Below are 27,369 nucleotides of genomic sequence, written 5' to 3' on the forward strand. Positions count from 1 at the left end.
TAGCAAAGCACTCATGCCAGAGGACAAAGGAAATGTTTCAACGACTCCCTTAAGATTTGTTTCTTTCAAGAAATGCAAGACAGATATCAAGGCATAGGAGACCCTCATTCAGAAGAAGTTAACTTCGAGGAAACTCCTGTACGAAGGGACACAATTCTTCGAGCACACCTGTTGGCTAGAGCAAGTACAGAAAGGGAACCAGAGAAAGGAACACCAATGTTCTCAAGGCCAAGGACCATTTCTGCTTGGTGGAAACCCCTGCCAAATATGTGGTGAGAGATGTGGATCTAAGATTATCGGTTACACAAAGACCAACAGAATCCATGATCAGTGACATGGAATTTTATAGGTGGACAAGCATACTTATTAGCAAGTGATTGCTGGGAACAATGTATGCTCTGTATGGAGGAAGTGCTAGATTGTCTCAAATATTGTTTTGCAAATGATGCTATATCAGTGGTCTGTCTGCTAACTGGGATAGAAAATCACTATGAAAGCATGAGTAGTGAATTTATCTCTTAGTGTTACCACCATAATGTCTGGCATTCTTCTTTGATGATAAAGCATGGCGCTGGAAAAGGCACAGCAGGTCGAGCAGCATCCAAGGAGCAAGAGAGTCGACATTTCAAGCAGGACCCTTCAGAGGGAAAAAGGGATTGAAAGATAAATGGGGAGAGGCTAGGGGAAAGGTAGGCAAGAGGTGGGAGATGATAGTGATAGATCAGTGGGAAGAGTGGACCGGATAGGTGGGAAGTAAGATGGATAGGTAGGTCAGGTCAAGAGGGTGGATCTGAGTCAGAGGGTTGGGTCTGGGATGGGATGGGGAGAGGGGAGATTTGGAAATTGGTGAATACAGTGTTCACACTGTGTGGCTGTAAGCTCCAAAGCAGAAAGTGTTCCTCCTACCGTTTGTGGGTGGCCTTTTGTAGGTGGTGGAGGAGGCCCAGAATGGATATGTACTTATTTGGGGGGGCAGTGAAGTAGATGGCCATGGGAAGGTGGGGTTGGTTCATGCATATGGACCAGAAATATTCCTTGAGCCATTCTATGAGATTGCATTTAGTCTGTCCAACGTAGAGAGCACCGGACTAGTGTAAATGAGGTTGGAGGATGTACAAGTAAATCTCTGCTGATTTGAAATTATCCTTGGGGGCCAAAGACTGAGGTGAGGGGGGAGGTTTGGCAGCAAGTTTTGCACCTCTTATGGTGGTAGGGGAAGGTGCCAGGAGTGGAGAAAGGTCCACACTCACCACTAATCCTAAGAGGAAGTGGAGGAGGGAATGGTCCCTATAGAATGCAGATAGGGAGGGAAATATATTTTCGGTGGTAGGGTCTGACTAGGTGGTGAAAGTCGCGGAGGATCAGGAGATTCTGTCTTTGGGGTCGGGGGGTTGGGGCTTGAGGTCAGAAGTGTGGGAAATGGAGGAGATGTGATTTAGAGCACCATTGATCACTGGGGAGAGAATATTATGGCCCTTGAAGTAGGCGGACATCTGGGATGTCCTGGAGTAGAAATTGTTCAACCTGAGAGCAGATACAGTGGTGGAGAAATTGGGAGTAGGGCATTGCATTTTTACAGAAGAGGGCGGTAAGGAGGTGTAGTCAAGATAGCTGTGGCAATAGTGGGTTTGGAGGAGATGTCAGTGTGTTATCAGTCACCGGAGATGGAAATAGAGGAATCCAGGAAGGGGAGGGAGCTGTCGGAGATGAACCAAGTAAATTTGAGGTCTGGGTGGCAGTTATTAGTGTGATGAATAAATGTTCAAGCTCCATGCGAGACCGTGTGGCATTGGCAATATAGTCATCAATGTAGTGGCAGAAAAAGTGGAAGAGGGATTGCTCCACGCATCCTATAAAGAAGCAGGCGTAGCTGGGACCCATGTGGGTACCCATAGCTACCCATCTGGTTTGTATGAAGTGGGAGGATTGAAAGGAGACATTGAGGGTAAAGACCGGTTCTGCCAATTGAATGAGAGTATCGGTGGAGGGGGCCTGGGTAGGTTGGTGGAAGAGGAAGAAATTGAGGACTTTTAGGCCTTCCTTATGGGGAATGCAGGTATAGAGGGACTCTAGGTCCATGATGAGGTTTTGGGAGCCGGGGAATTGGAAGTCATGAGGAGGTGGAAAGCATGGGTGATGTATCGAACGTATGTAGGGAGTTCCTGGACCAAGGGGGACAGGATGGAGTAAAGATAAGCCGAGATATGTTCAGGTGGGGCGGAGCAGGCGGAGACAATTGGTCGATTGGGGCAGTTGGTTTTGTGCATTTTTGGCAAGAGATAGAACCAGGCGGTGCGGTTTGGGGGACTGAGATTGGAGGCTGAGGGTGGGAGATCACCTGAGGTGATGAGATTGTGGATGGTCATGGAGATGATAGTTTGGTGAGTTGGAGTCTGCCTTCAGTGGTGTTGAGGACAGTGTGTCATACTACCATCTTGTCAGCATTCTTCTTTTACTTAAAAAACAGTAATAAATGATATTAAAAACAGAAAATATTGTGTACACTTTTTTGTAGCAAGCAACATCGGTGGAGGGGAAAAAAAGTTAATGTTTTAGGTCAATGACCTTGCCTCAGAACTGATCTTTGAAAAACCATTTAGTGCAGGACCACGCCATTTGGCTGCTCAAAGGTTACTATGACATTTGGTAAGATTGATTTGATTGTGGCCTTTTTTCCACTTTCCTGCATGCGCCTAATATGCTTTAACATATTTGTTAACCAAGGATATAATCCGAACATTGGAATTAGGAGTGTAATGTGGTTGAGAAAGGAGATCTGGCTGTGAATAGTAAACTCTGCTAGATATCTAATTGATCACGAGAAGAGATACAAAAAAATAAAAGTGGTAAAAGAGTTAAATGCAAGTCTCCTTGGAGAGAACTGCAAGATAGGAATTCCTGGAAGAAAAGTGTCTTTATTTTAAACACTGATTCATTTTCTTTTTTTTATTTCATCCTTATAGTATCTTTATTAAATGTTGATGTCTACGTTTGACATCCATACGCTGGTGATAGGGTGTAAGTAGAAGCCTGATCCTATTATGATGCCACGTTAAATATGATGGCTATAAGGGGGTGATTAGAATTTAGTCAAAGTGGTGAATTTTAAGAAGAATGAAACTCTGGATGAATGGGTTCAAAGAGGGGATTTTAAATTTGGGCCCTTGAAAGGTAGGATAAGAAGAGGGAAAGTTGCTCTAAAGATCAGTCAATGAAACAAAACTTTACAAAGAGTTATAGAGTCATAGAGATGTACAGCACGAAAATAGACCCTTTGGTCCAACCCCTGTCCATGCCGACCAGATATCCCAACCCAATGTAGTCCCACCTGCCGACCCATGTCCCTCCAAACTCTTCCTATACCCATCCGGATGCCTTTTCAATGTTGCAATTGTACTAGATTAGATTACATTACATTAGATTAGATTACATTACAGCGTGGAAACAGGCCCTTCGGCCCAACAAGTCCACACCGACCCGTCGAAGCGCAACCCACCCATACATTTACCCCTTACCTAACACTACGGGCAATTTAGCATGACCAATTCACCTGACCTGCACATCTTTTGGACTGTGGGACGAAACCGGAGCACCCGAAGAAAACCCACGCAGACACGGGGAGAACGTGCAAACTCCACACAGTCAGTCACCTGAGGCGGGAATTAAACCTGGGTCTCAGGCGCTGTGAGGCAGCAGTGCTAACCACTGTGCCACCGTGCCGCCCATACTAGCCTCCACCACTTCCTCTGGCAGCTCATTCCATACACATGCCATCCTCTGTATGAAAAAGTTGCCCCTTAGGTCTCCTTTATATCTTTCCCCTCTCACCCTAAACCTATGCCCTCTAGTTCTGGACTCTCCCACCTCAGGGAAAAGACCTTGTCTATTTATCCTATCCATGCCCCTCATGATTTATTAAACCTCTAAAAGGTCATCCCTCGGCCTTCGATGGTCCAGGGAAAGCAGCCCCAACCTATTCAACCTCTTCCTATAGCTCAAATCCTCCAGGCCTGGCAACATCCTTGTAAATCATTTTTGAACCCTTTCAAGTTTATAGGGCTAGAGGGTGTTAAGAGAGAGAGAGAGAGATCTATGGATGTGTTTAAACTATTGTAGTTCTGTTCCTCCAGGCTCCTTAAAAATGTAGGAGATGTGATGTCCTATTGCTGCTGTACACAACATTGGTTAGTCTACTTTTGCAATACTGTATTCAGTTCTGGTATCCCTGCTACAAAGATGTTATGAATCTTTTCTAAACCCTTTCAAGTTTCACAAGGATGTTGCCAGGGTTGGAAGGTATGAGCTATAGGGAGAGACTAAATAGGCTGGAGCTATTTTCCTTGGAGAATGCGAGGTGACCTTAGGCACGTATAAAATCAAGCGGGGCATAGATAAGGTGAATAGTCAAGGTCTTTCCCCAGGATAGGGGAGTCCAAAACTAGAGTGCTTAAGTTTGAGCGGAGAGGGGAAAGATTTAAAAGGGACCTAAGGGGCAACGTTTTCATGCATAGAGTTGTGCGTGCATGGAATGAGCTGCCAGAGGAGGTGGTGGAGGCCGGTACAATTACAACATTTAAAAAGCATGTGGATGGGTACATGAATAGGAAGGGTTTAGAAGGATATCGGCCAAATGCTGGCAAATGGAACTAGATTAATTTAGGATATCTGGTCGGTGCAGATACGTTCGACCGAATGGTCTGTTTTCAGCTGTACAACTCTATGACCCATAATGGGTCAGAATAACCATGTCAGTCATCCGCCACACTTTGGAAGTCCCCTCCCTTCCTGGGGACTAAATTATCAGAATGTACAGTATGGCAGAGGTTCAAAAGCGCATGGACTTTAATTTTTTCACCATGGAGATATCGCAATTGCGCAAAGCCCCACATGTCTCTTTCTATTCTTCCTCTTGAATTGGCAGTTAAAGAGAAATTGTGAGAGAACAACTATCCTGACCACAGAATGCAGTTCTCCTGTATCCCATTAACCCATGGCTCCATCAGTTTAATGTTGAGAGCTATAAAAATATCTGCTTGCAACTGACCTGTGATAGGCATTGATCTTGGGAATATGTTCTTGAGTAATTTTATTTAATCAATCTGTTCAAATATGTTGTAATGTGGATGTGAAACAGGTGAGACTTGAACACCAGATTAATCACTCAAAGGTGTGATACTATCACTGTACCACAAGAGCCCTCTCGATATATTCTTGTATCCAACTGTCAGGTAATGTCTGCAGAATTTATGCTCTGAATTCCAGACTTTGTTCACCAACTAAGCATTGAAATTGTACCTGTTCGAAAATGCATGCAGAGTAATTTAACATCCTAATCAAATTTAATCTTGCTAGTCCTCGGCTATTTTGTCCAGTGCATAAATGGAAATATATGTGCTCCCTGACTGTTCTGCTAGGATGCTGTAAGGTAATAGATGATTCCAAATGTTTACTATTTGTTTCAAATCTCTCTTATGGAGTAAGTATAGGTATGCATCCAAGTAGGCTTGTGGTGACATCATAGTGGTTTTGTCGTCATATTAATAACCCAGAGACATAGGTAATATTCTGGAGATCTGGATTAAAATCCCATCAAAGCAGAATAAATGTAAAAGTTGGGAATTAAATGTCAAATGATGACCAGGAAAACCATTGTCATTAAAAACCCACTGGTTTACTAATGATCTTTTTGGGGAAGGAAATTTATCCTTCTTACTTGGTCTGCACTACATGCAGCTCCATGGTTGACTCTGAAATACTCATTAGCTGTACCTAACCAATTTTTTAAAATCTCAAAATGGGATTGAAACCAGCCAGAACACCTGGCAATGATCTAGGGGCTAGAAACAAACAAGCAGCAAATCCTATCAATTCTGCAAATTCCTGTTTACTAACATCTGGAAGCCATGCTAAAATTGGGAAAGCTGTGACAAAGATTAGTTGAGCAGCAGTGTGATATTGTCTGTAAGGTATAATTTATGAGTATGACTTTGTCCTAGAGAATAGACCCAGCAGTTGTGGCAGCACAGAGGTACACAGTCAGGAAGAAGTTGCCCTGACAGTTCTAGGCGCTGACTCTAGACACTATATGAGGTCTCATGGCATCAGGTCAAACATGGGCATGAAAATCCTCTGACTGATGACTACACATATTGACCCTATCCCTCTCTTGCTTGATGAATCAGTATTCCTCCATGTTGAACACCACATGATGGAAGCACCAAGTGTGGCAGTAGTGCAGTATATATGATATTGTTCAATGTGAATTTGATTATTATCATTCCTGTCCTGTTTTTTTAAAAAATACTAATGTTCAAAGTTTGTGAGAAGATTTGTAGCTCAGGTGCTCGTTGTTGTGGTTCTGTTCGCCGAGCTGGGAATTTGTGTTGCAGACGTTTCGACCCCTGTCTAGGTGACTTCCTCAGTGCTTGGGAGCCTCCTGTGAAGCGCTTCTGTGATGTTCCCTTTGGCATTTATAGTGGTTTGTCTCTGCAGCTTCCGGTTGTCAGTTCTAGCTGTCCGCTGCAGTGGCCGGTATATTGGGTCCAGGTCGATGTGTTTGCTGATAGAATCTGTGGATGAGTGCCATGCCTCTAGGAATTCCCTGGCAGTTCTCTATTTGGCTTGTCCTATAATAGTCGAGTTGTCCCAGTTGAACTCATGTTGCTTGTCATCTGCATGTGTGGCTACTAAGGATAGCTGGTCGTGTTGTTTCGTGGCTAGTTGGTGTTCATGGATACGGATCGTTAGCTGTCTTCCTGTTTGTCCTATGTAGTGTTTTGTGCAGTCCTTGCATGGGATTTTGTACACTACGTTGGTGTTGCTCATGCTGGGTATCGGGCCCTTTGTCCTGGTGAGTTGTTGTCTGAGAGTGGCTGTTGGTTTGTGTGCTGTTATGAGTCCTAGTGGTCGTAGTGGTCTGGCTGTCAGTTCAGAAATGTTCTTGATGTATGGTAACGTGGCTAGTCCTTTGGGTTGTGGCATATCCTCATTCCGTTGTCTTTCCCTTAGGCATCTGTTGATGAAATTGCGGGGGTATCTGTTTTTGGCGAATACATTGTAGAGGTGTTCTTCTTCCTCATTTTGCAGTTCTGGTGTGCTGCAGTGTGTTGTGGCTCTTTTGAACAGTGTCTTGATGCAACTTCTTTTATGTGTGTTGGGATGGTTGCATTCATAGTTCAGGACTTGGTCTGTGTGTGTGTGGTTTTTCTGTATACCTTTGTGGTGAATTCTCCGTTTGGTGCTCTCTGTACCATCACGTCTAGGAATGGGAGTTGGTTGTCCTTTTCTTCCTCTCTAGTGAATTTGATTCCTGAGTGTGGCATTGATCTGGTGTGTGTTTTCTATTTCTGTAATTTTTAATGATTACAAAAGTGTCATCTACATATCTGACCCAGAGTTTGGGTTGAATTTGCGGTAAGACTGTTTGTTCTAATCTTTGTATTACAGCTTCTGCTATGAGTCCAGAGATGGGTGAGCCCACAGGTGTGCCGTTGATTTGTTCATCTATTTGGTTGTTGAATGTGAAGTGTGTTGTGAGGCACACGACCAGTAGTTTGAGTATGCAGTCTTTGTTGATAGGTTCACCGTCTTGTTGTCTGTTCTGTATGTCCAGCAGGTTGGCTATTGTTTCTCTGGCTACGGTTTTGTCGATAGAGGTGAACAGTGCCATTAATGAGACCATAGTTTCTTCCTTGTCTATAGTATATTTCTGATGATGTCCAAGAATTCCTGTGTTGACACTGTTCAAAAGGGCCACAACACACTGCAGCACACCAGAACTGCAAAAAGAGGAAGAAGAACACCTCTACAATGTATTTGCCAAAAACGGATACCCCCGCAATTTCGTCAACAGATGCCTAAGGGAAAGACAACGGAATGAGGACATGCCACAACCAAAAGGACTAGCCACGTTCCCATACCTCTCAGCAGAGAGCGGCGCGAGCTGGGCAGAAGTGAGGTTGGAGCGCAGAGCTGGTCGGGAAGGTAAGTGATATATAAAGAACTTACCTCGACGCCAACGGTCTTTTCTCAGCAGAGAGCGGCGCGAGCTGGGTGGAAGTGAGGTTGGAGCGCAGAGCTGGTCGGGAAGGTAAGTGATTGATATTTGAGTGGGTGTGTTCACAGGTAAGCTACTCCGTGTTCTTGCTTTGGAGACGAAGTGTAGAGTAATGGCAGCGCAGGCAGTGGAATGTTCCTCCTGCCGGATGTTTGAGGTAGGGGTGACCACCGATACTCCTGCCGACTTCATCTGCAGGAAATGCAGTCAGATTTTGCTCCTCACGGAACAAGTAAGGGAACTGGAACTGGAGTTAGATGAACTGAGGATTATTCGAGAGGCTGAGAAGGTGATAGATAGAAGCTACAGAGACATAGTTACGCCAGAGAACAGAGGTAGCTGGGTAACAGTTAGAGGTGGGAAGGGGAGGAAGCAGGCAGTGCAGGGATCCCCTGTAGTCATTCCCCTAAACAATAGGTATACCGCTTTGGATACTGGTGGGGGGGACAGCCTAGCAGGGGTAAGCTGCAGTGACCGGGTCTGTGGCGTGAGGTCTGGCTCTGAGACTGAGGGAAAGGGGGAGAGGAGGAGAGCGCTAGTTATAGGAGACTCTCTAGTTAGAGGGACGGACAGGCGATTCTGTGGGCATGGGCGAGACTCTCGGATGGTTTGTTGCCTCCCGGGTGCCAGGGTCCGAGACGTCTCGGACCATGTCTTCAGAATCCTTAAGGGGGAGGGTGTGCAGCCAGAAGTCGTGGTGCACGTTGGCACCAACGACATAGGTAGGAAGAGAGGTGGGGAGGTCATTCAAGAGCTCAGGGAGTTAGGCTGGAAGCTGAAAGCTAGGACAGACAGAGTCGTCATCTCTGGGTTGTTGCCGGTGCCACGTGACAGTGAGGCAAGGAATAGGGAGAGAGTGCAGTTGAACACGTGGCTGCAAGGATGGTGTAGGAGGGAGGGCTTCAGGTATTTGGACAATTGGACTGCATTCTGGGGAAGGTGGGACCTGTACAAGCAGGACGGGTTGCACCTGAACCAGAAGGGCACCAATATCCTGGGGGGTAGGTTTGCGAGCTATCTTCGGGGGGATTTAAACTAATTTGGCAGGGGGATGGGATCCGGACTTGTAGTCCAGCAAGTAGGCTAGCTGTTTGTCAGGATGTCCAAGTGTGTGGGGAGGCTGTGAAGAAGGTAGCACTGACAGGGAATACTTGCGGACACAGAGATGGGTTCAAGTGCGTATACTTCAACGCAAGGAGTATCAGAAATAAGGTCGGTGAACTTAAGGCGTGGATAGGTACCTGGGACTACGATGTTGTGGCCATCACGGAAACGTGGATAGAAGAGGGACAGGAATGGTTGTTGGAGGTTCCTGGTTACAGATGTTTCAGTAGGATTAGGGAGGGTGGTAAAAAAGGAGGGGGGGTGGCGTTGCTAATTAGAAATGGTATAACAGCTGCAGAAAGGCAGTTTGAGGGGGATCTGCATTTAGAGGTAGTATGGGCTGAAGTCAGAAATAGGAAAGGTGCAGTCACCTTGTTGGGTGTTTACTATAGGCCCCCCAATAGCAGCAGAGATGTGGAGAAACAGATTGGGAAACAGATTTTGGAAAGGTGCAGAAGCCACAGGGTAGTAGTCATGGGCGATTTCAACTTCCCAAATATTGATTGGAAGCTCTTTAGATCAAGTAGATTGGATGGGGCGGTGTTTGTGCAGTGTGTCCAGGAAGCTTTTCTAATACAATATGTAGATTGTCCGACCAGAGGGGAGGCCATTTTGGATTTGGGACAAGTGATGGGCTTGTTAGTGGGTGAACATTTTGGTGATGGTGACCACATTTCTGTGACTTTCACCTTGGTTATGGAGAGAGATAGGTGCGTGCAACAGGGTAGGTTTTACAATTGGGGTAATTACGATGCTGTAAGACAGGATCTGAGGAGCATAAGTTGGGAGTATAGGCTCTCGGGGAAGGATGTCGTGGAAATGTGGAACTTTTTCAAGGAACAGATACGACGTGTCCTTGATATGTATGTACCGGTCAGGCAGGAAAGAAATGGTCGTGTGAGGGAACCTTGGTTGACGAGGGAGGTTGAATGTCTTGTAAAGAGGAAGAGGAGACTTACATAAGGTTGAGGAAACAAGGTTCAGACAGAGCAGTGGAGGGATACAGGATAGCCAGAAGGGACCTGAAGAAAGGGATTAGGAGAGCCAAGAGAGGGCATGAAAAATCTCTGGCGGATAGGATCAAGGATAACCCAAAGGCATTTTATGCGTATGTGAGAAACATGAGAATGACGAGAACGAGGGTAGGTCCAATCAAGGACAGTAGTGGGAGACTGTGTGTTGAGTCGGAAGAGATAGGAGAGGTCTTGAATGAGTACTTTTCTTCAGTATTTACGAATGAGAGGAACCGTACTGTTGAAGAGGAGAGTGTGAAACGGACTGGTAAGCTAGAGGAGATACATGTTAGGAAGGAAGATGTGTTGGACATTTTGAACAACTTGAGGATAGACATGTCCCCCGGGCCTGATGGGATATATCCTAGGATTATGTGGGAAGCAAGAGAGGAAATTGCAGTACCGTTGGCAATGATCTTTTCATCTTCACTGTCAACAGGGGTGGTACCAGGGGACTGGAGAGTGGCGAATGTTGTGCCCCTGTTCAAAAAAGGGAATAGGGATAACCCCGGGAATTACAGGCCAGTTAGTCTTACTTCGGTGGTCGGTAAAGTAATGGAAAGGGTACTGAGGGATAGGATTTATGAGTATCTGGAAAGGCATTGCTTGATTAGGGACAGCCAGCACGGATTTGTGAAGGGTAGGTCTTGCCTTACAAGTCTGATTGAATTCTTTGAGGAGGTGACCAAGCATGTGGATGAGGGTAGAGCAGTGGATATAGTATACATGGATTTTAGTAAGGCATTTGATAAGGTTCCCCATGGTAGGCTTATGCGGAAAGTCAGGAGGCATAGGATAGAGGGAAATTTGGCCAATTGGATAGAAAACTGGCTAACCGGTCGAAGTCAGAGAGTGGTGGTAGATGGTAAATATTCAGCCTGGAGCCCAGTTACAAGTGGAGTTCCGCAGGGATCAGTTCTGGGTCCTCTGCTGTTCGTAATTTTTATTAATGACTTGGATGAGGGAGTCGAAGGGTGGGTCAGTAAATTTGCAGATGATACGAAGATTGGTGGAGTTGTGGATAGTGAGGAGGGCTGTTGTCGGCTGCAAAGGGACTTGGATGTGATGCAGAGCTGGGCTGAGGAGTGGCAGATGGAGTTCAACCCTGCCAAGTGTGAGGTTGTCCATTTTGGAAAGACAAATAAGAATGCGGAATACAGGGTTAACGGTAGGGTGGAGGAACAGAGGGATCTTGGGGTCTATATTCATTGGTCTTTGAAAGTTGCCACTCAGGTGGATAGAGCTTGTAAGAAGGCCTATGGTGTATTAGCGTTCATTAGCAGAGGGATTGAATTCAAGAGTCGTGAAGTGATGTTGCAACTGTACAGGACTTTGGTTAGGCCACATTTGGAGTACTGTGTGCAGTTCTGGTCGCCTCACTTTAGGAAAGATGTGGAAGCTTTGGAGAGGGTGCAGAGAAGATTTACCAGGATGTTGCCTGGAATGGAGAATAGGTCGTACGAGGATAGGTTGAGAGTGCTAGGCCTTTTCTCATTGGAACGGCGAAGGATGAGGGGTGACTTGATAGAGGTTTATAAGATGATCAGAGGAATAGATAGAGTAGACAGTCAGAAACTTTTTCCCCGGGTACAACAGAGTGTTACAAGGGGACATAAATTTAAGGTGAAGGGTGGAAGGTATAGGGGAGATGTCAGGGATGGGTTCTTTACCCAGAGTGTGGTGGGGGCATGGAATGCGCTGCCTGTGGGAGTGGTAGAATCAGAATCTTTGGTGACCTTTAAGCGGCAATTGGATAGGTACATGGATAGGTGCTTAAGCTAGGACAAATGTTCGGCACAACATCGTGGGCCGAAGGGCCTGTTCTGTGCTGTATTGTTCTATGTTCTATGAACATTTCTGAACTGACAGCCAGACTACTATGACCACTAGGACTCATAACAGCACACAAACCAACATCCACTCCCAGACAACAACTCACCAGGACGAAGGACCCGATACCCAGCATGAGCAAAACCAATGTACTGCACAAAATCCCATGCAAGGACTGCACAAAACACTACATAGGACAAACAGAAAGACAGCTAACGATCCGTATCCATGAACACCAACTAGCCACGAAACAACACGACCAGCTATCCTTAGTAGCCACACACGCAGATGACAAGCAACATGAGTTCAACTGGGACAACTCGACTATTATAGGACAAGCCAAATAGAGAACAGCCAGGGAATTCCTAGAGGCATGGCACTCATCCATAGATTCTATCAACAAATACCTCGACCTGGACCCAATATACCGGCCACTGCAGCGGACAGCTGGAACTGACAACCGGAAGTGGCAGAGACAAACCACTATAAATACCGGAGGAAACATCTCAGAAGCGCTTCACAGGAGGCTCCCAAGCACTGAGGATGTCACCTAGACAGGGGTCGAAACATCTGCAACACAAATTTCCAGCTCAGTGAACAGAACCACAACAAAATACCAATATGTTTGTTGTCATTCTCCAATATGAACAAAGCTGTTGTGGTTCTGTTCGCCGAGCTGGAAGTTTTTGTTGCAAACGTTTCGTCCCCTGGCTAGGCGACATCATCAGTCTTTGGGAGCCTCCTGCGAAGCGCTTCTTTGATGTTTCCTCCAGTGTTTATAGTGGTCTGTCCATGCCGCTTCCGGTTGTCAGGGGACAAAACGTTTGCAACAAAAACTTCCAGCTCGGCGAACAGAACCACAACAACGAGCACCCGAGCTACAAATCTTCGCATGAACAAAGCTTTTTGAAGAAAGATAATCATGCCAGGAAACTATCATAATTGAGAGAAAAAGAATAGGTACAAGAAATAGTATTTCTGTCATAGCTTCATGAACATTTGCAAACTTTTTATTACTTCTTATAGAAGGGACTTTAGTACCTTCTGTAAAGCTATTTGCCCATTGCTTCATTGTGTTGTTTAGCAAATTTATTGAACAGTAAAACCTGAAGACTGAATCCAGTGAAATATAGTCTGCCACATCCCAAATATGAGGCAACAGAAAATAGTTTGAAAAAGAATTTTTGATAAGTCAAGACCATAAATTATACTTTGATATCTGCAAATTTTAAAATATCCTTGAATATAGGAATTTACAACATGACTTCTAGAGGTATCCCGGGACATGAATCAAGCCATAAATAAACTCCAAAAACATATTGATACTAATTACAAGGTTATTACTAGGTAATCCCCATGTTGGTACTTAATGATCAGTTCCATTATTTTGCTGATTGTTAATGTAAACCTAATGAAGCTTTATCTGGGTTGGCTTTGTTGCCTTTTTTTTCAAAATGGTTTCCCTGGTGACCTGCTTCCAATCCAATGGGACTTACTTTGTTTGGTATTTCCTCATTATAACAATCATCTCTATGTAGACTTTGTGTTTAATTTCACTCAGTGCTCTTGGGTACATATGATCTTTGGGAATTTATTGGCTTTCAGCCTTTTAAACTGCCGATATGTTATGTAAATGATACCAGAATCGTTATCAAAATAATTGCAAAGTTTCCTATTCTAAGTTTTAACTTTGTCCTGTATAAGTAAACAATAGTTTAATTTTTTTTTATATTTAGCACCCATACGTTTTTAGTGATTAGCTTTAATGTTCTGGGCCATAATTATTTTTCCTTCCACCTCCAGATCAAATGCATTGAATTTGGTGTCTCTTGTAATAACCATGGAATCAATGCATGGAAAATCTACTTCAACTTCCTCTGAAGTTATATTAAAAGTGAAGTGAAGATCAAGTTAAATATCATTAATCCCTTCTGTCATTGATTTGACTCTTTTTAAAGTTTGTTTTCTTGGTAGATTGGAGGCAGCCAAGTATGGCCCCACTTGTTCCTAGCAGTGTTAATTGGAGCCAGTCATAATCAAGAAACATAATATGTAAAAAGTGAAGGCACAATGTTATGTTTGCTAGTCAGGATGTTGCGTGACTTCCCTCTTGTTTAGTCTTTTTTGGCTTGATGGTACGATAAGATAACACGTAGGGCCAAGAGTTTGTGGATTGTGTTGGAATACTGTTCTGTCACTGCAGAGGCATTGTCCCCAGTGTCTTGCCTCAATATTTACCCCTCAGTCAACATCACACAAAAAAAAATCATCTGGTCAGAATGTTTTTTTTGGAATTTACTGCACGCAAACTGAATGCTGTATTAGGAACATAAGAGTAGGAGGACGCCATTTGGTCTTTTGAGCCCGCTCTGCTATTCACTTAGATCGTGGCTGGTTTGTGGACTAACTCCATATGCTTGCCTTGGGCCTATATCCCTTGCTTAATAAAAATTTGTTTATCTCGGGTTTAAATTTTAACAATTAAATTAGCATCGACTGCCAATTGAAGATGAGAGTTCCAAACCTCCACTGCATTTTGTATATAGAAGACATTTCTAACATGTCTGCTGAATGGCCTAGCCTTAATTCTTAGATTATATCTGCTGGTCCTAGAATCTTCAACTATTAGGAATAGTTTATCTTCATCTACCCTGTCTTTCCCTATTAATATCCTGAAAACCTTAGGTCACCCCTTAGACCCTTCTTCTCTAGAACTTTGGCTAATTTGTCTAACCTTTCCTCATAACTTAACCCCTGAATGAAGTCTAGGTATCATCCTTTTAAACCTGCATTGAACTCTGTCCAGGGCCAAAACACTTTCCTAAGATGTGGGACCTAGATTTGTTCATGTACTTCATGTGGGGTCTCACTGGGTTTTTGTATAATATCTGCATTCCTGCAACCTCCCAGCCCTTTAGATATGAAGGCTTTTGATTTGGCTTTTGATGATTTTTCTGCACCTGTTTGTGACATTTTAAGGGCTATGAATGTGAAGCCCCCTAATCTTGTTGGACATCTGCTGTATTCAACCTTGTGCTTTAAAAAGTACTCTGATCTATCCTTTTCCTGTCTGAAATGGATTACATCACTCTTGCTTATATTAAAATCCATCTACTACAGCTTTGTTATTTACCTAATTTGTCAATTCCTGTTGTAATATTATGCTGTCTTCAACAGTTGAATTTTTATGCCATTAATCAAGATGTTAATGAATATAGTGAATAATTGTGGCTCCAGTATGAATCCCTGCGGAACACCACTAGTCATGCCCTGTCAGTTTCAGTACTTGCCCTTTTATTCCAACTGTTTTCTGCCACTCAGTCAATTTCCTATCCATGTCAGTAATTTGCCCTCCATTCCATGGGCTTCCATCTTAGTAAAGTCTCTTGCATGGGATTTTATCAAAAGCCTTCTGAAATTCCATATAAACAACATCCTTTGACTTACCTCTGTCCACCACGTTTGTCCCCTCTTCAAAAAATGCTGAGGTCTGTCGGGCATGACCTATCCTTCATGAATCCATGTTGACTCCCCTGAGTTTTTTTTTTGAGGTGATCAGTCATTCTGTACTTGATTCTAGACTTCAAAAATGTCTTCACCACAGATGTTAGGTGAACTGGTCTGCAATTCCCTGGTTTCCCCCTCTCACCCTACTTAGAGTGGAGTGACATGAGCAGATTTCCAATTCAGGGGTCCAATTCCTGAATTCAAGCAACTCTGCTGACGCCCTAACCACAAATCTTTCAACGTGCTCTCCTACCTCCTTTTAATACCATCAGGTCCTGGATATTTATCACTCTTTATAGTTACATTAATTTTCCCATTATTGATTTACTTCAAATTTATTTAAACCCTATCCCTGATCTTCTAATTTTCTTTGGGACTTCTGGCTAGCTAACCTCCTTTTCTTTTGTGAACACTGAAGCAAAATAATCATTTAACATGTCTTCTATTTCTCCATGGTCATTGACAGTATTCCCACTCTCAGCCTTCAGTGGGCCAACAGTTATCTTAACTAGCTGCTTTTGTTTTATATAACTATGAAATCTCTTCTATTGTCTTTTATGTCCCTTGCAAGTTTCCTGTTTATATTCTTTTTTAGCTGCTTTGTTGACCCTCAATATTCGTCCCATTTTGGAGAAGCTGAGCTGTTCTTTGTGTTTTTATAAACCCTTTGTTTTAATTTTACGCCTCACTTTACCACCTCAGATATCTGTGGCTTTAGTGAAGTGGGTCTTTTCATAATCATTAGTGCACACTGCTTCTGAATAGCATTAAATGTTTCTTTGACTATGCTCCACTGTTCCTTGATTGTATTACCTATGAGCAGAGCTTCCCAGTTTAATATGCATGTCTGCCTCATTCCATTAAAGTCTGCTTGACTTAATTCAAAATTCTACTATTGATCTTTGCTTACCTCTTACAAATGCAGCATGAAAGTTGATCATGTTAAGATCACTATTTGACAAATGCTGATGAACAACGAGTTCACTAATTAAATCCGGCCCATTGTTCATTACTAGGTCCAATATTGCTTGACCCTTTTTGTATCCAAGAGATATTGCTATAGGAAATATCCAGGACAAACTCTAGAAATTCACAACCTTACTGATAGACTGGGACAGACGCACCTATGTTAAGATAAGATCCCTCATTATTACTACTCTACCTTTGCTATATGTTGGTAAAAACAATGACTGCAGATGCTGGAAACCAGAGTCTAGATTAGAGTGGTGCTGGAAAAGCACAGCAGTTCAGGCAGCATCCGAGGAGCAGTAAAATCGACGTTTCAGGCAAAAGGCCTTCATCAGGAATACAGGCAGAGAGCCTGAAGGGTGGAGAGGTAAGTGAGATGAGGGTGGGAGTGGGGAAAAAGTAGCATAGAGTACAACAGGTGAGTGGGAGAGGGGATGAAGGTGATAGGTTAGGGGAGAGGGGGGAGTGGATAGGTGGAAAAGAAGATAGGCAGGTAGGACAAGTCATGGGGACAGTGCTGAGCTGGAAGTTTGGAAGTGGGGTGAGGTGGGGGAAGGGGAAATGAGGAAACTGTTGAAGTCCACATTGATGCCCTGGGATTGAAGTGTTCCGAGGCGGAAGATGAGGCGTTCTTCCTCCAGGCGTCTGTTGGTGAGGGAGCAGCAGTGAAGGAGGTCCAGGACCTCCATGTCCTTGGCAGAGTGGGAGGGGGAGTTGAAATGTTGGGCCACAGGGTGGTGTGGTTGATTGGTGCGGGTGTCCCAGAGATGTTCCCTAAAGTGCTCTGCTAGGAGGCGTCCAGTCTCCCCAATGTAGAGGAGACTGCATCGGGAGCAATGGATACAATAAATGATATTGGTGGATGTGCAGGTAAAACTTTGGATGTGCAAGGCTCCTTTAGGGCCTTGGATGGAGGTGAGGGAGGAGGTGTGGGCACAGGTTTTGCAATTCCTGCGGTGGCAGGGGAAGGTGCCAGGACAGGAGGATGGGTTGTGGGGGGGCGTGGACCTGACCAGGTAGTCACGGAGGGAATTGTCTTTGTGGAAGGCAGAAAGGGGTGGGGAGGGAAATATATCCTTGGTGATGGGGTCCGTTTGGAGGTGGCGGAAATGTCGGTGGATGATTTGGTTTATGCGAAGGTTGGTAGGGTGGAAGGTGAGCACCAGGGGCGTTCTGTCCTTGTTACGGTTGGAGGGGTGGGGTCTGAGGGCGGAGGTGCGGGATGTGGACGAGATGCATTGGAGGGCATCTTTAACTACGTGGGAAGGGAAATTGCGGTCTCTGAAGAAGGAGGCCATCTGGTGTGTTCTGTGATGGAACTGGTCCTCCTGGGAGCAGATACGGCGGAGGCGGAGGAATTGGGAATATGGGATGGCATTTTTGCAGGAGGTAGGGTGGGAAGAGGTATAATCCAGTTAGCTGTGGGAGTCGGTGGGTTTGTAAAAAATTTCGGTCATCATTAATGGAGATGGAGAGGTCCAGGAAGGGGAGGGAGGTGTCAGAGATGGTCCAGGTAAATTTAAGGTCAGGGTGGAATGTGTTGGTGAAGTTGATAAATTGCTCAACCTCCTCGCGGGAGCACAAGATGGCACCAATGCAGTCATCAATGTAGCGGAGCAAGAGGTGGGGATTGGTGCCGGTGTAATTACAGAAAATGGACTGTTCTACGTAGCCATCAAAGAGACAGGCATAGCTGGGGCCCATACAAGTGCCCATGGCTACCCCTTTGGTCTGGAGAAAGTGGGAGGATTCGAAGGAGAAATTGTTAAGGGTGAGGACCAGTTCGGCCAGACGAATGAGAGTGTCGGTGGAAGGGTACTGTTGGGGACGTCGGGAGAGGAAGAAACTGAGGGCTTGGAGGTCCTGGTCATGGCGGATGGAGGTGTAGAGGGATTGGATATCCATGATAAAGATAAGGCATTGGGGGCCGGGGAAATGGAAGTCTTGGAGGAGGTGGTGAGGTGGGTGGTGTCTCGAACGTATGTGGGGAGTTCCTGGACTGGGGGGATAGGACAGTGTCGAGGTAGGTAGAAATGAGTTCAGTGGGGCAGGAGCATGCTGAGACAATGGGTCGGCCAGGGTGGTCAGGCTTGTGGATCTTGGGAAGGAAGTAGAACCGGGCAGTGCGGGGTTCCTGGACTATGAGGTTGGAAGCTGTGGGTGGGAGATCTCCTCCTGAGGTGATGAGGTTCTGTATGGTCTGGGAGATGATGGTTTGGTGATGGGGAGGGTGGGGTCATGGTCGAGAGGGCGGTAGGAAGAGGTGTCCTCGAGTTGGTGTTTGACTTCAGCGGTGTAGAGGTCAGTGCGCCAGATTACCACTGCACCCCCTTTATCTGCTGGCTTGATGGTGAGGTCGGAACCTATCACCTTCATCCCCTCCCCCACTTGCCTATTGTACTCTATGCTACTTTCTCCCCGCCCTCACCCTCCTCTCACTTAACTCTCCACACTTCAGGCTCTCTGCCTGTATTCCTGAAGGGCTTTTGCCCGAAACGTCGATTTTACTGCTCCTCGGATGCTGCCTGAACTGCTGTGCTTTTCCAGCACCACTCTAATCTAGACTTTGCTATATAGTTCCCTATTTTTAGCATTTATACAATCTAGCACTTCTGAGCTGCTACCAGGTGGTCTACATATGACAGCTAATGTGGTTTCAGTTCCATCATAAAGTCCATATTGTGTGCTTCGCATCATTACATTCTCTCTTATCATAGAAGTGATTCTGTTTCCAATCAGTAATGCTACTCTCCCTTTGCTGTTTTCTGTATCCCTCCTGTAAACCTTACAAGCTGGTATGTCTAGTTTCCAGTCCTTACCATCCTGTCTCCACAATGACTTTGAGGTGCCGCCTTTATCGTAGTTTCCGATTTGAATATTGGATGTTTTCTTATTTACCAGTGACTTCACTTCAAAATTACTTCATTGACCGTAAGGAGACCTGTGACATCCAGTGGTTGTGAAAATTTGGATACCTGCATGGATACTCAGGTTTTAGCTGCACATCTTTCCAAATTTTCCCATTTAGAACTGATTGGAGTTCCTATCCACAAAGATTACACATTGACTCAGTTTAGGATCACTCTTTATAGATTTTGAAATTCCCTATCAAAAATCCTGTCTCAGACACTGCCTCCTTAATACAATCCGTGTTTCTAAGATGTGTGCAACAATGAAACTACCGTTTCATTGGAAGAGTAGATTGTAAGCAGAGGAAGTTCTCATGTCATCAGGTCAGACATGGGCAAGAAACTTTTATAGGATTTGGAGTTAATATTGAGAACGTTCTGCAATCTATGCGAAAATGCACAGTGAGGCAGAATGATGATGATGATGGAGCCATCTAGGGCACTGCTTGAAAGGTCTAAGTCTGAGAGTATAACTATGTCAGGCCATTGGTTGACAAGTCTGTGGGGAAAATTCTTCCAGTTTGGCACGTCTCAAGATTTTGGGGAGAGTTTGCATAGGTGCCTGGGCAATGCCTATTATTGTATTCAGTGCCTGGATTGATGCCTGATGGTATGCCCAGTTATACTTTTGTTATTTATACAAGTCAGTGGCTTGCCAGGCCATTTCTAAACTTATGGGGACAGTTGAGTCAATGATATTGCTTTGGAACTGTGTTCATATAGGCCAGACCAATTAAGGGCAACAGATTTCCTTCCTTACAAGGCACCAGAAAACCATTTTTGTATAATCTGGTAGTTTTGTTGTCACAATTACTAAGACTAGTGTTACAGACCAGACCAAACCCCCTCAAAATATATCAAGGACCCTAACTTGTATTTAAAGGCAAGCATAAAGTGCTGTGTTCCAGATGTGATTCGATACTCGGCTTTAAGCAAAACATGCTTTATTCTTACACTACAGTTAATACAAACAAAAAAGAAGAATTGGCACAACTTAAACTCTTATCAAAATACTTAATAATATATTATTTATTTACTCATCATCAGTTTCAGTAGATCACCACCAGCAGATTTCCAAACACATACCTTTGGCAGAGGCAAATTCAGCAAAACCCATTTCACTCTCTTTTATCTCCTCCAGTCCAGGAGAAAGGAACATCAACCAAGTAAAGCTCGCAGCAGAGAGAGAACTCGAGTGCTGTGCAGCAGCAGAGAGAGAGCTGTATATAGCAGCCTCAACTCCAAATAAACTACCGACTTCAACAACTGAAAGCAAAACTAAAACCTGTCTCTGAGTCTGATTCCACCCATTCATGCTTCTTTTGTCTAACTTTTTAAAAAACCCAAAGTTATTTACTGTGATTTCTATGGAGCAGGCACCTTGGGACCAGGTTGCCAACACCCCTCTTCAAGAGAAACGGCACTGAACAAATTCCTCTTAAAGGCATCTATTGTGACAAGTTTCTAGTTCCAGCTTTATCAAATGTATACAGGGATAAAGACATGAGTAAGTCACTCAGCTTCGAGCCTGCTCCACCATTCAATAAATCATGGCTGATCTGATTTTAAACTCGACTCTGTATAGCCCCAAAAATCTTGTACCCTTAGTAATCTAGAATCTATTACCTGTCCCTTTTAAAAGCAAAACTTGAAAATTTTAATCCACTGTCTTTTAAGGAGGGTAATTCCAAAGATTCTTAATCCTCAGTGGAAAAAAATGATTCCTCATCTTCGTTTTAAATGGGCACTTGGTTATTTTATAAGTATGATATCTAGCTGTACATTCTCCCACAAGAAGAAACATGCTTTCAACCTCGACCCAGCAAAGTCCCTTTTGGGTCTTGTATGTTTCAGTTGAGTCACCTCTGACTCTTCTAAACTCCAGTGGATACTAACCTATCCAGCCTTTACACATAAGGCAGCCCTCTCATCCCAAGTTTTAGTTTAGTAAACCGTCTGCGCAATTGTTGTAATGCATTAACATCCTCTTTAGCACACAGTATTCTACATGTGGTCTCACTAATGCCCTATATAACCGAAGAATAACCTCCCTACTCTTCCATTGAATTCCTCTCACAATAGAACATAACATTCCATTAGCTTTCTTGATTACTTGCTGTTCCTCCATACTCTCCTATGATTCACGCATTGGATACCCAGATCTCTCTGTATCTCGGAGCTCTGCAAGCTGTCATGCTTTTTTGGTCTTTCTGCCAAAACAGACAATTTGACTCCATTTGCCAGAGTTTTGACCACTCACTTAACCTATCCATATTCTTTGTAAACACCTTATGAACTCTTCACCACTCACTTTCCTATCTATCTTTGTGTAATCAGCAAACTTAGCTGCTATATTTTTGATTTCTTCATACAAATCATTTATATGAATTATAAAGAGTTGAGGACTCAGCACTAATGCCAATTGCATATCACTTATAACATCTTGCTAGCCTGAAAAAGACTTACTTATTCCTACTCCCTGCTTGTTGTTAGCAAGCTAAACTTCTATCCGTACCAATGTATTGCTCCATACACCATGAGACTTTATTTCTGTAATAACCTTTAATGTAGCACCTTATCAAATTCTTTTTTGAAATCTAAATATAATATATCCATTGGTTTCTGTTTATTCATAAAAGAATGCCAGTAAATTAGTTAAACATTATTTCCCTTTGACAAAACCACGTTCTCTCCACCTGATTACATTGAACTTATCTAATTATAATGTATGTAGTAACAGCTTTAACATTGTCCCTAAAGCAGGCATTAAGCTAATTGGCGTGTAGTTTCCTACTTTTTGCCACCCTTTTTGAATGCAAGAGTTACGTTAGCAATTTTCTACTCTGACGGCACCTTCCCTGAATCTAATTGGTTTTATTTTCCAAAAACAATGCATTATTTGTTTCACTGGTTACAAGACCATGGATGAAATCCATCAGGACCTGGGGACTTGTCAACTTGCAGTTCCAATGATTTACTCCATCTGTTTTCTTGAGAATTGTGATTTTATTCAGTAAGTTTATTGCTCCCCTAAGGCCCCCTTTCAATCCCTGAGTCACAATTACTTCCGGGATGTTACTTGTGTCCTCTCTAGTGAAGGTAATACAAATCTCTTCCATTCTTCTGCCATTTCCTTATCTTCCATTAATAAATCCTGAGACTCCATTTCAAAATAAGCTTATTTTGTTTAGATTAGATTACTTACAGTGTGGAAACAGGCCCTCGGCCCAACAAGTCCACACCGACCCGCTGAAGCGTAACCCACCCAGACCCATTCTCCTACATTTACCCCTTCACCTAACACTACGGGCAATTTAGCATGGCCAATTCACCTAACCTGCACATTTTTGGATTTTGTTAACACATTTCTTTTTTATCTAGATAAACTTTTTCTATCTGTTTTCATATTTTTGACTAACTTTGTTTCTACTCCAATTCATCCTTCCTTATTAATCTTTTAGTAATTTTTTGCTGCTTTTATATTCCGTCCAATCTTTTAATCGCCAACTATTTTTACAGAATTATATGTCTTTGTGTGTGAGAGAGAGAAGGAGAGTGTGTGCATGCATGCGAACGTGCTCTTGAGAGTGTGTGTGTGTGTGTGGTTGAGAGGGAGTGTATATGAATGTGCGATGAGGGAGTATATGCCTGTGAGAGAGAGTGAGTAGGAAAGGAGGTTTATGTGACACCTGTAATGTTATATGATTAGATTAGATTAGATTACTTACAGCGTGGAAACAGACCCTTCGGTCCAACAAGTTCTCACCGATCCTCCGAAGAGCAACCCACCCAGACCCATTCCCCTACACCTAACATTACGGGCAATTTAGCACGGTCAGTTCACCTAATCTGCACATTTTTGGACTGCGGGAGGAACCCGGAGCACCCGCAGGAAACCAATACTGACATGGGGAGAATGTGCAAACTCCACATAGACAGTTGCCTGCGGTGGGAATTGAACCCGGGTCTCTGACGCTATGAAGCTGCAGCGCTAACCACTGTGCTAACGTGCCACCCTCTCTCTGACCTTCTCTCATACACACACTCACTGGCATATTCCCTCACATTTGCACACATGCTCTCATGCGGGCATACACATTTTCTCTCATACTTGCACACACTCTGTCTCTCTAAAGCATGCATGCACCCTCTCCCTCCCTCATACGCAAATTTATGGGGTGAAATTGCATTTGGAGATTTGAATTTGCAAGGTATATTCAATTTTGTTAAAAAAGTACAGTCTGTAGATAATCAGTCAATGTGGCATTTTATAAATTCCTACTTTGGAAATAACACCACTCTGCCTCCAGGATGAGATACAAACAGACTTGGAACATGGTCTTGCACCTAAAATGCATTGTCTGATCTAGGGTGTCATGTTTATTATGATAAAACCTGAAGTTATCTTGGGGCAGGGATTTACATATTAATCAATGGAAACCTGCACCTCCATTCTAACTGATTAAAGACTTAATAGCTAGCTCGGTTTGTTCAATACATTGCATAGTTTGTATTACTCTTTGGATGTAGAATTTATAGTAACAAATCAATGTATTCTCTCTCACTAGCTGCCTGAGGAAGGAGCGAGGGCTCCGAAAGCTTGCAGTTTCAAATAAACCTGTTGGCCTATAACCTGGTGTCATGTGGTTTTTGACATTTTGGAGCAGGAATTGTGCCTTAGAGATTGCTCAGTTAGTCCATGTCCACTGTTAAAAATCGTGAGAATTTAAAGGGATCTCGTAGCTACTGACACTCAGTCAGAGCTCTACAGCAGCCATTACTGCCCTGGAATTCAAGATCCAAGAAACTCAACTCATGACCCCACAGTTAAGAAAGCCCTGTCTTTAACCAATCTAAATAATCCAGAAGAAACAATATTTTTCACAAAAACAATTTAAACATGTACTCTTGTGTAAACAAAGAGCAAATGCCCTTTGAATGGATAAATCTAGGTGGAACATGTGTTGAGTGTTAGAGTAGTTGAAAAAGTGATAAAGTATTTTTGTTACTAGTTGGTTTACAAATGTAAATCATGAGCTACTAAAAGGTCTAAATGGAGAATTAGCTTACTTGAATATGTTTTGTAGCCTTTTTAGATATGCAAAATTATCTTTTTGAGTTTGAGACGATAGAAACTAGAATGAATCAAACTAAGCATTTCTTATTTCAGGCTGAATTACGGGCAGCTGTATTTTTGGCTCTTGAAGAACAGGAGAGAGTAGAGGTGAGTGTTTTTGCAAAGCATTGAGTCATTTTAATTAACTGTTAAGTATTAATTGCTGTACATTTTATTTAATTGTCAAATATCAAAATTGTATTTATGTAGCACAAACTAAATTCAGTGTTTGCCTACAGTGTTATGGAAGGCAATGCTACGGGAGGCAGTGCTCCAGCAATTGAATGATTGTTTGAAAAAAGCTTTTTAAAATTAGAATTTGTGAATATGCAATATTTGTTCGTGTGATTAGTTATTATTTAGCGAATGTTGCATAGCTTAAAGCACTAGAGGTAAGTTAACCAAGTTAAAAAGATTAGCTAAATGAATGTAGAGATTAGTTTTTCGGATGGATAAGAAACCATTGGATTCCACTATCAAATACAGTAATTTCCATGCTTTTTATTTTGTTATTCAACCTCTTTCCATCATTTCTTTGCATAACTAGAATGTGAAAATTGCTCAGGAAAAGCTTCCTATTTAACCCAGCATCTCAGATGTTTGTTTCTAATTTACAATTACACTAACGTTTATTTAACAAAACACAATTACAAGTGTTTAAAAAATAGATGTTGAGAAAGAAAGGTAAAGTCAAATAGAGGCATCAGAAAAGAACTATATAGCCAAATTAATCTTTGACAGAATAGGGGACAAAGTTAACGGTAAAAGATAAGTAGCAAATAAATCACAAGGGAAGTTTTTTTTAAAAAATGCATTACAAATAAATCACAAGGGAAGTTTTTTTTAAATGCATTACAAATGAAGACAAATTTTAATCATGTAGAAAGTGGACTTTAAGTAGCTATTTCTAATTTATTTTATAGAATAAAACACCATTGGTTAATGAGAGCTTGAAGACATTTTTGAACACAGAGGATGGTAAGTATTGTTTTAATTGGATTTGTAAGTTAAATTAAAACTGCTCTATCCTACTACATACACTGGAATATTGTAATATAAGGGGGGAATATAGCTTCTGAAACATATTTGGAAAAATTTTCTAAATCATTATGTTTCCAAATCAACAAGAAATTGAGGCATTTTTCCATTCACATTTGGGGCATGAGAGGCCAACTAAGAGAGAGTGGTCACAATATATGAAGTTTAGGTTAGCTCTGGAAAAGGATAAAGAGAAAATTAGTGGAAAAATCATTGAAGGTGGTGGGGGAAGGAAGGGGTGGTGTGATTTCAATATTGTGAGAATAGAACTGACCTTGATAAATTGGAATCAAAGATTGACAAACAAAATTCTAAGGGAGCAATGGATTGTCTTGAAATGTGAGCTATGTTTCTGGTTGTAAGTAATATTTTTCTATGAAATGAAACGTAAAACAAACTAAACCAAAGCTGTCTGGATGACAAATTTTATAGCGAAAAGAAATTGATGAGAAATAACAGTTGTCAGGTTGTTTGTATAAGTAAGAACGTGACTGTATGTAGAATGATGATAAGGGAAAGTGGAGAAAGAGAACCAAAAAGAAAACATGGGAAGAGACTACAAGCTAACATAAAAAGAGAATTTAAAAGTTGCTGAAAGGCATTTAAACAGTAAGAGTGAGCAGGGCTCATTAGGGATCAAAAGGGCAATGCGTGCATAGAGACAGAGAGGTGGATGAGATGCGAAATGAGTTCTTTGCATATGTTTTTGCCAAGGAAGCAGGTATTGTGATAAGTTAGGAGCTGAAACATGAGATGGGGTGACACTTGATAAAATTTGAGGTATTAGGAAATCTGGGGTGTACTGAAAGTTGATAATTTTCCAGAACCAGATGAGATGCATCTGTGGATCCTGAGGAATTTGAAAAATAGGAACAGTGGAGGTACTGGCCATAACCTTCAAATCCTCCTTGGATACATAAGTAGTACTAGAAGATTTAGGATTGCAAATAATGCACCTTTTTCATTCAAAGAAGTAATTATGGATGAACCTAGCAATTACAGACAAGTTGGTTTTAACATTGGACATGGGAAAACAAAACTAAGAACCGATGATCTGAGATTAAATTTTGTCACCTTAAATTTGGACCGATTAAGCTGCGCTTTTCCAGCAACACATTTTTCAGCTCTGATCTCCAGCATCTACAGTCCTCACTTTCTCCCAATAAAGGAAAGCTAACATGGATTTGCTAAAGACAAATTGATCATTTAACTTGTATTTTTTTTATGAGCTAGCAGAGAAGGTTGAATGTAATAGTTGTGCTGAACCTGGACTTCCAAATGGAGTTTGATAAAACAGCACATAATGAGTTTATCAGCAAAGTTAATACAATGAAAATGTTGTTAGCTGTGCTTCAATTTCAAGTAATGTCTTCTTCGTATTTTTGCCATGGGTTAGAACTGAGACTGAACAGGTTGATCTGTGGATCTTTTTGGGTATGTGGGGCAGGGTGTGCCACAAGATTGTGAGATCCAGAGTCCAGGATTTGTTTCTTCGTATTCTTTTCCACTGCTTTGCCTTTTCAATAAGTTATGTGTATCAAACTATGATTCAGCTTGATGAACAAGTTGTAGCCATTTTGAAAGATTGGTGAAAAGCTCCTCCCAGTCATTGATGCCAGTGCTGCCATGATCCATGGAGAGCCTCAACTGTCTTTGAAACATTTTTCTTCCTCCCTGGGGTTTTGCCTATTTGAGTTGGGAAGACAGCATCTAACAGGAGAAATGTTTTTTGACCATCTGAACCTGTTCCAGTCCATCAGAGTTGATTTTCATGTGTTTGAATTTTAGTGGAGTTTCCTTGAAGAAATATATTTCTCGATGTTTGGT

The 27,369-nt window shown here is 42.7% G+C and overlaps 1 protein-coding gene across 4 annotated transcripts in view; it reads left to right on the forward strand.

The window, feature by feature from the left end:
- cep43 (centrosomal protein 43) overlaps positions 1 to 27,369 on the forward strand; it is a 114,932-nt gene that overhangs the window by 1,936 nt on the left and 85,627 nt on the right. For all 4 annotated transcript variants that reach the window (XM_043696270.2, XM_087991508.1, XM_087991509.1 and 1 more), the window contains exons 2-3: positions 24,559 to 24,612; positions 25,428 to 25,482. In XM_043696270.2, the coding sequence (XP_043552205.1) occupies positions 24,559 to 24,612; positions 25,428 to 25,482 (109 nt within the window). The remainder of the gene's footprint in view (positions 1 to 24,558; positions 24,613 to 25,427; positions 25,483 to 27,369) is intronic.

The sequence above is a fragment of the Chiloscyllium plagiosum genome, unplaced genomic scaffold (genome assembly GCF_037043375.1).
Source record: "Chiloscyllium plagiosum isolate Xiang-an unplaced genomic scaffold, Cpla_swu_hap1 HiC_scaffold_10, whole genome shotgun sequence".
In the NCBI taxonomy this organism is placed as follows: domain Eukaryota; kingdom Metazoa; phylum Chordata; class Chondrichthyes; order Orectolobiformes; family Hemiscylliidae; genus Chiloscyllium; species Chiloscyllium plagiosum.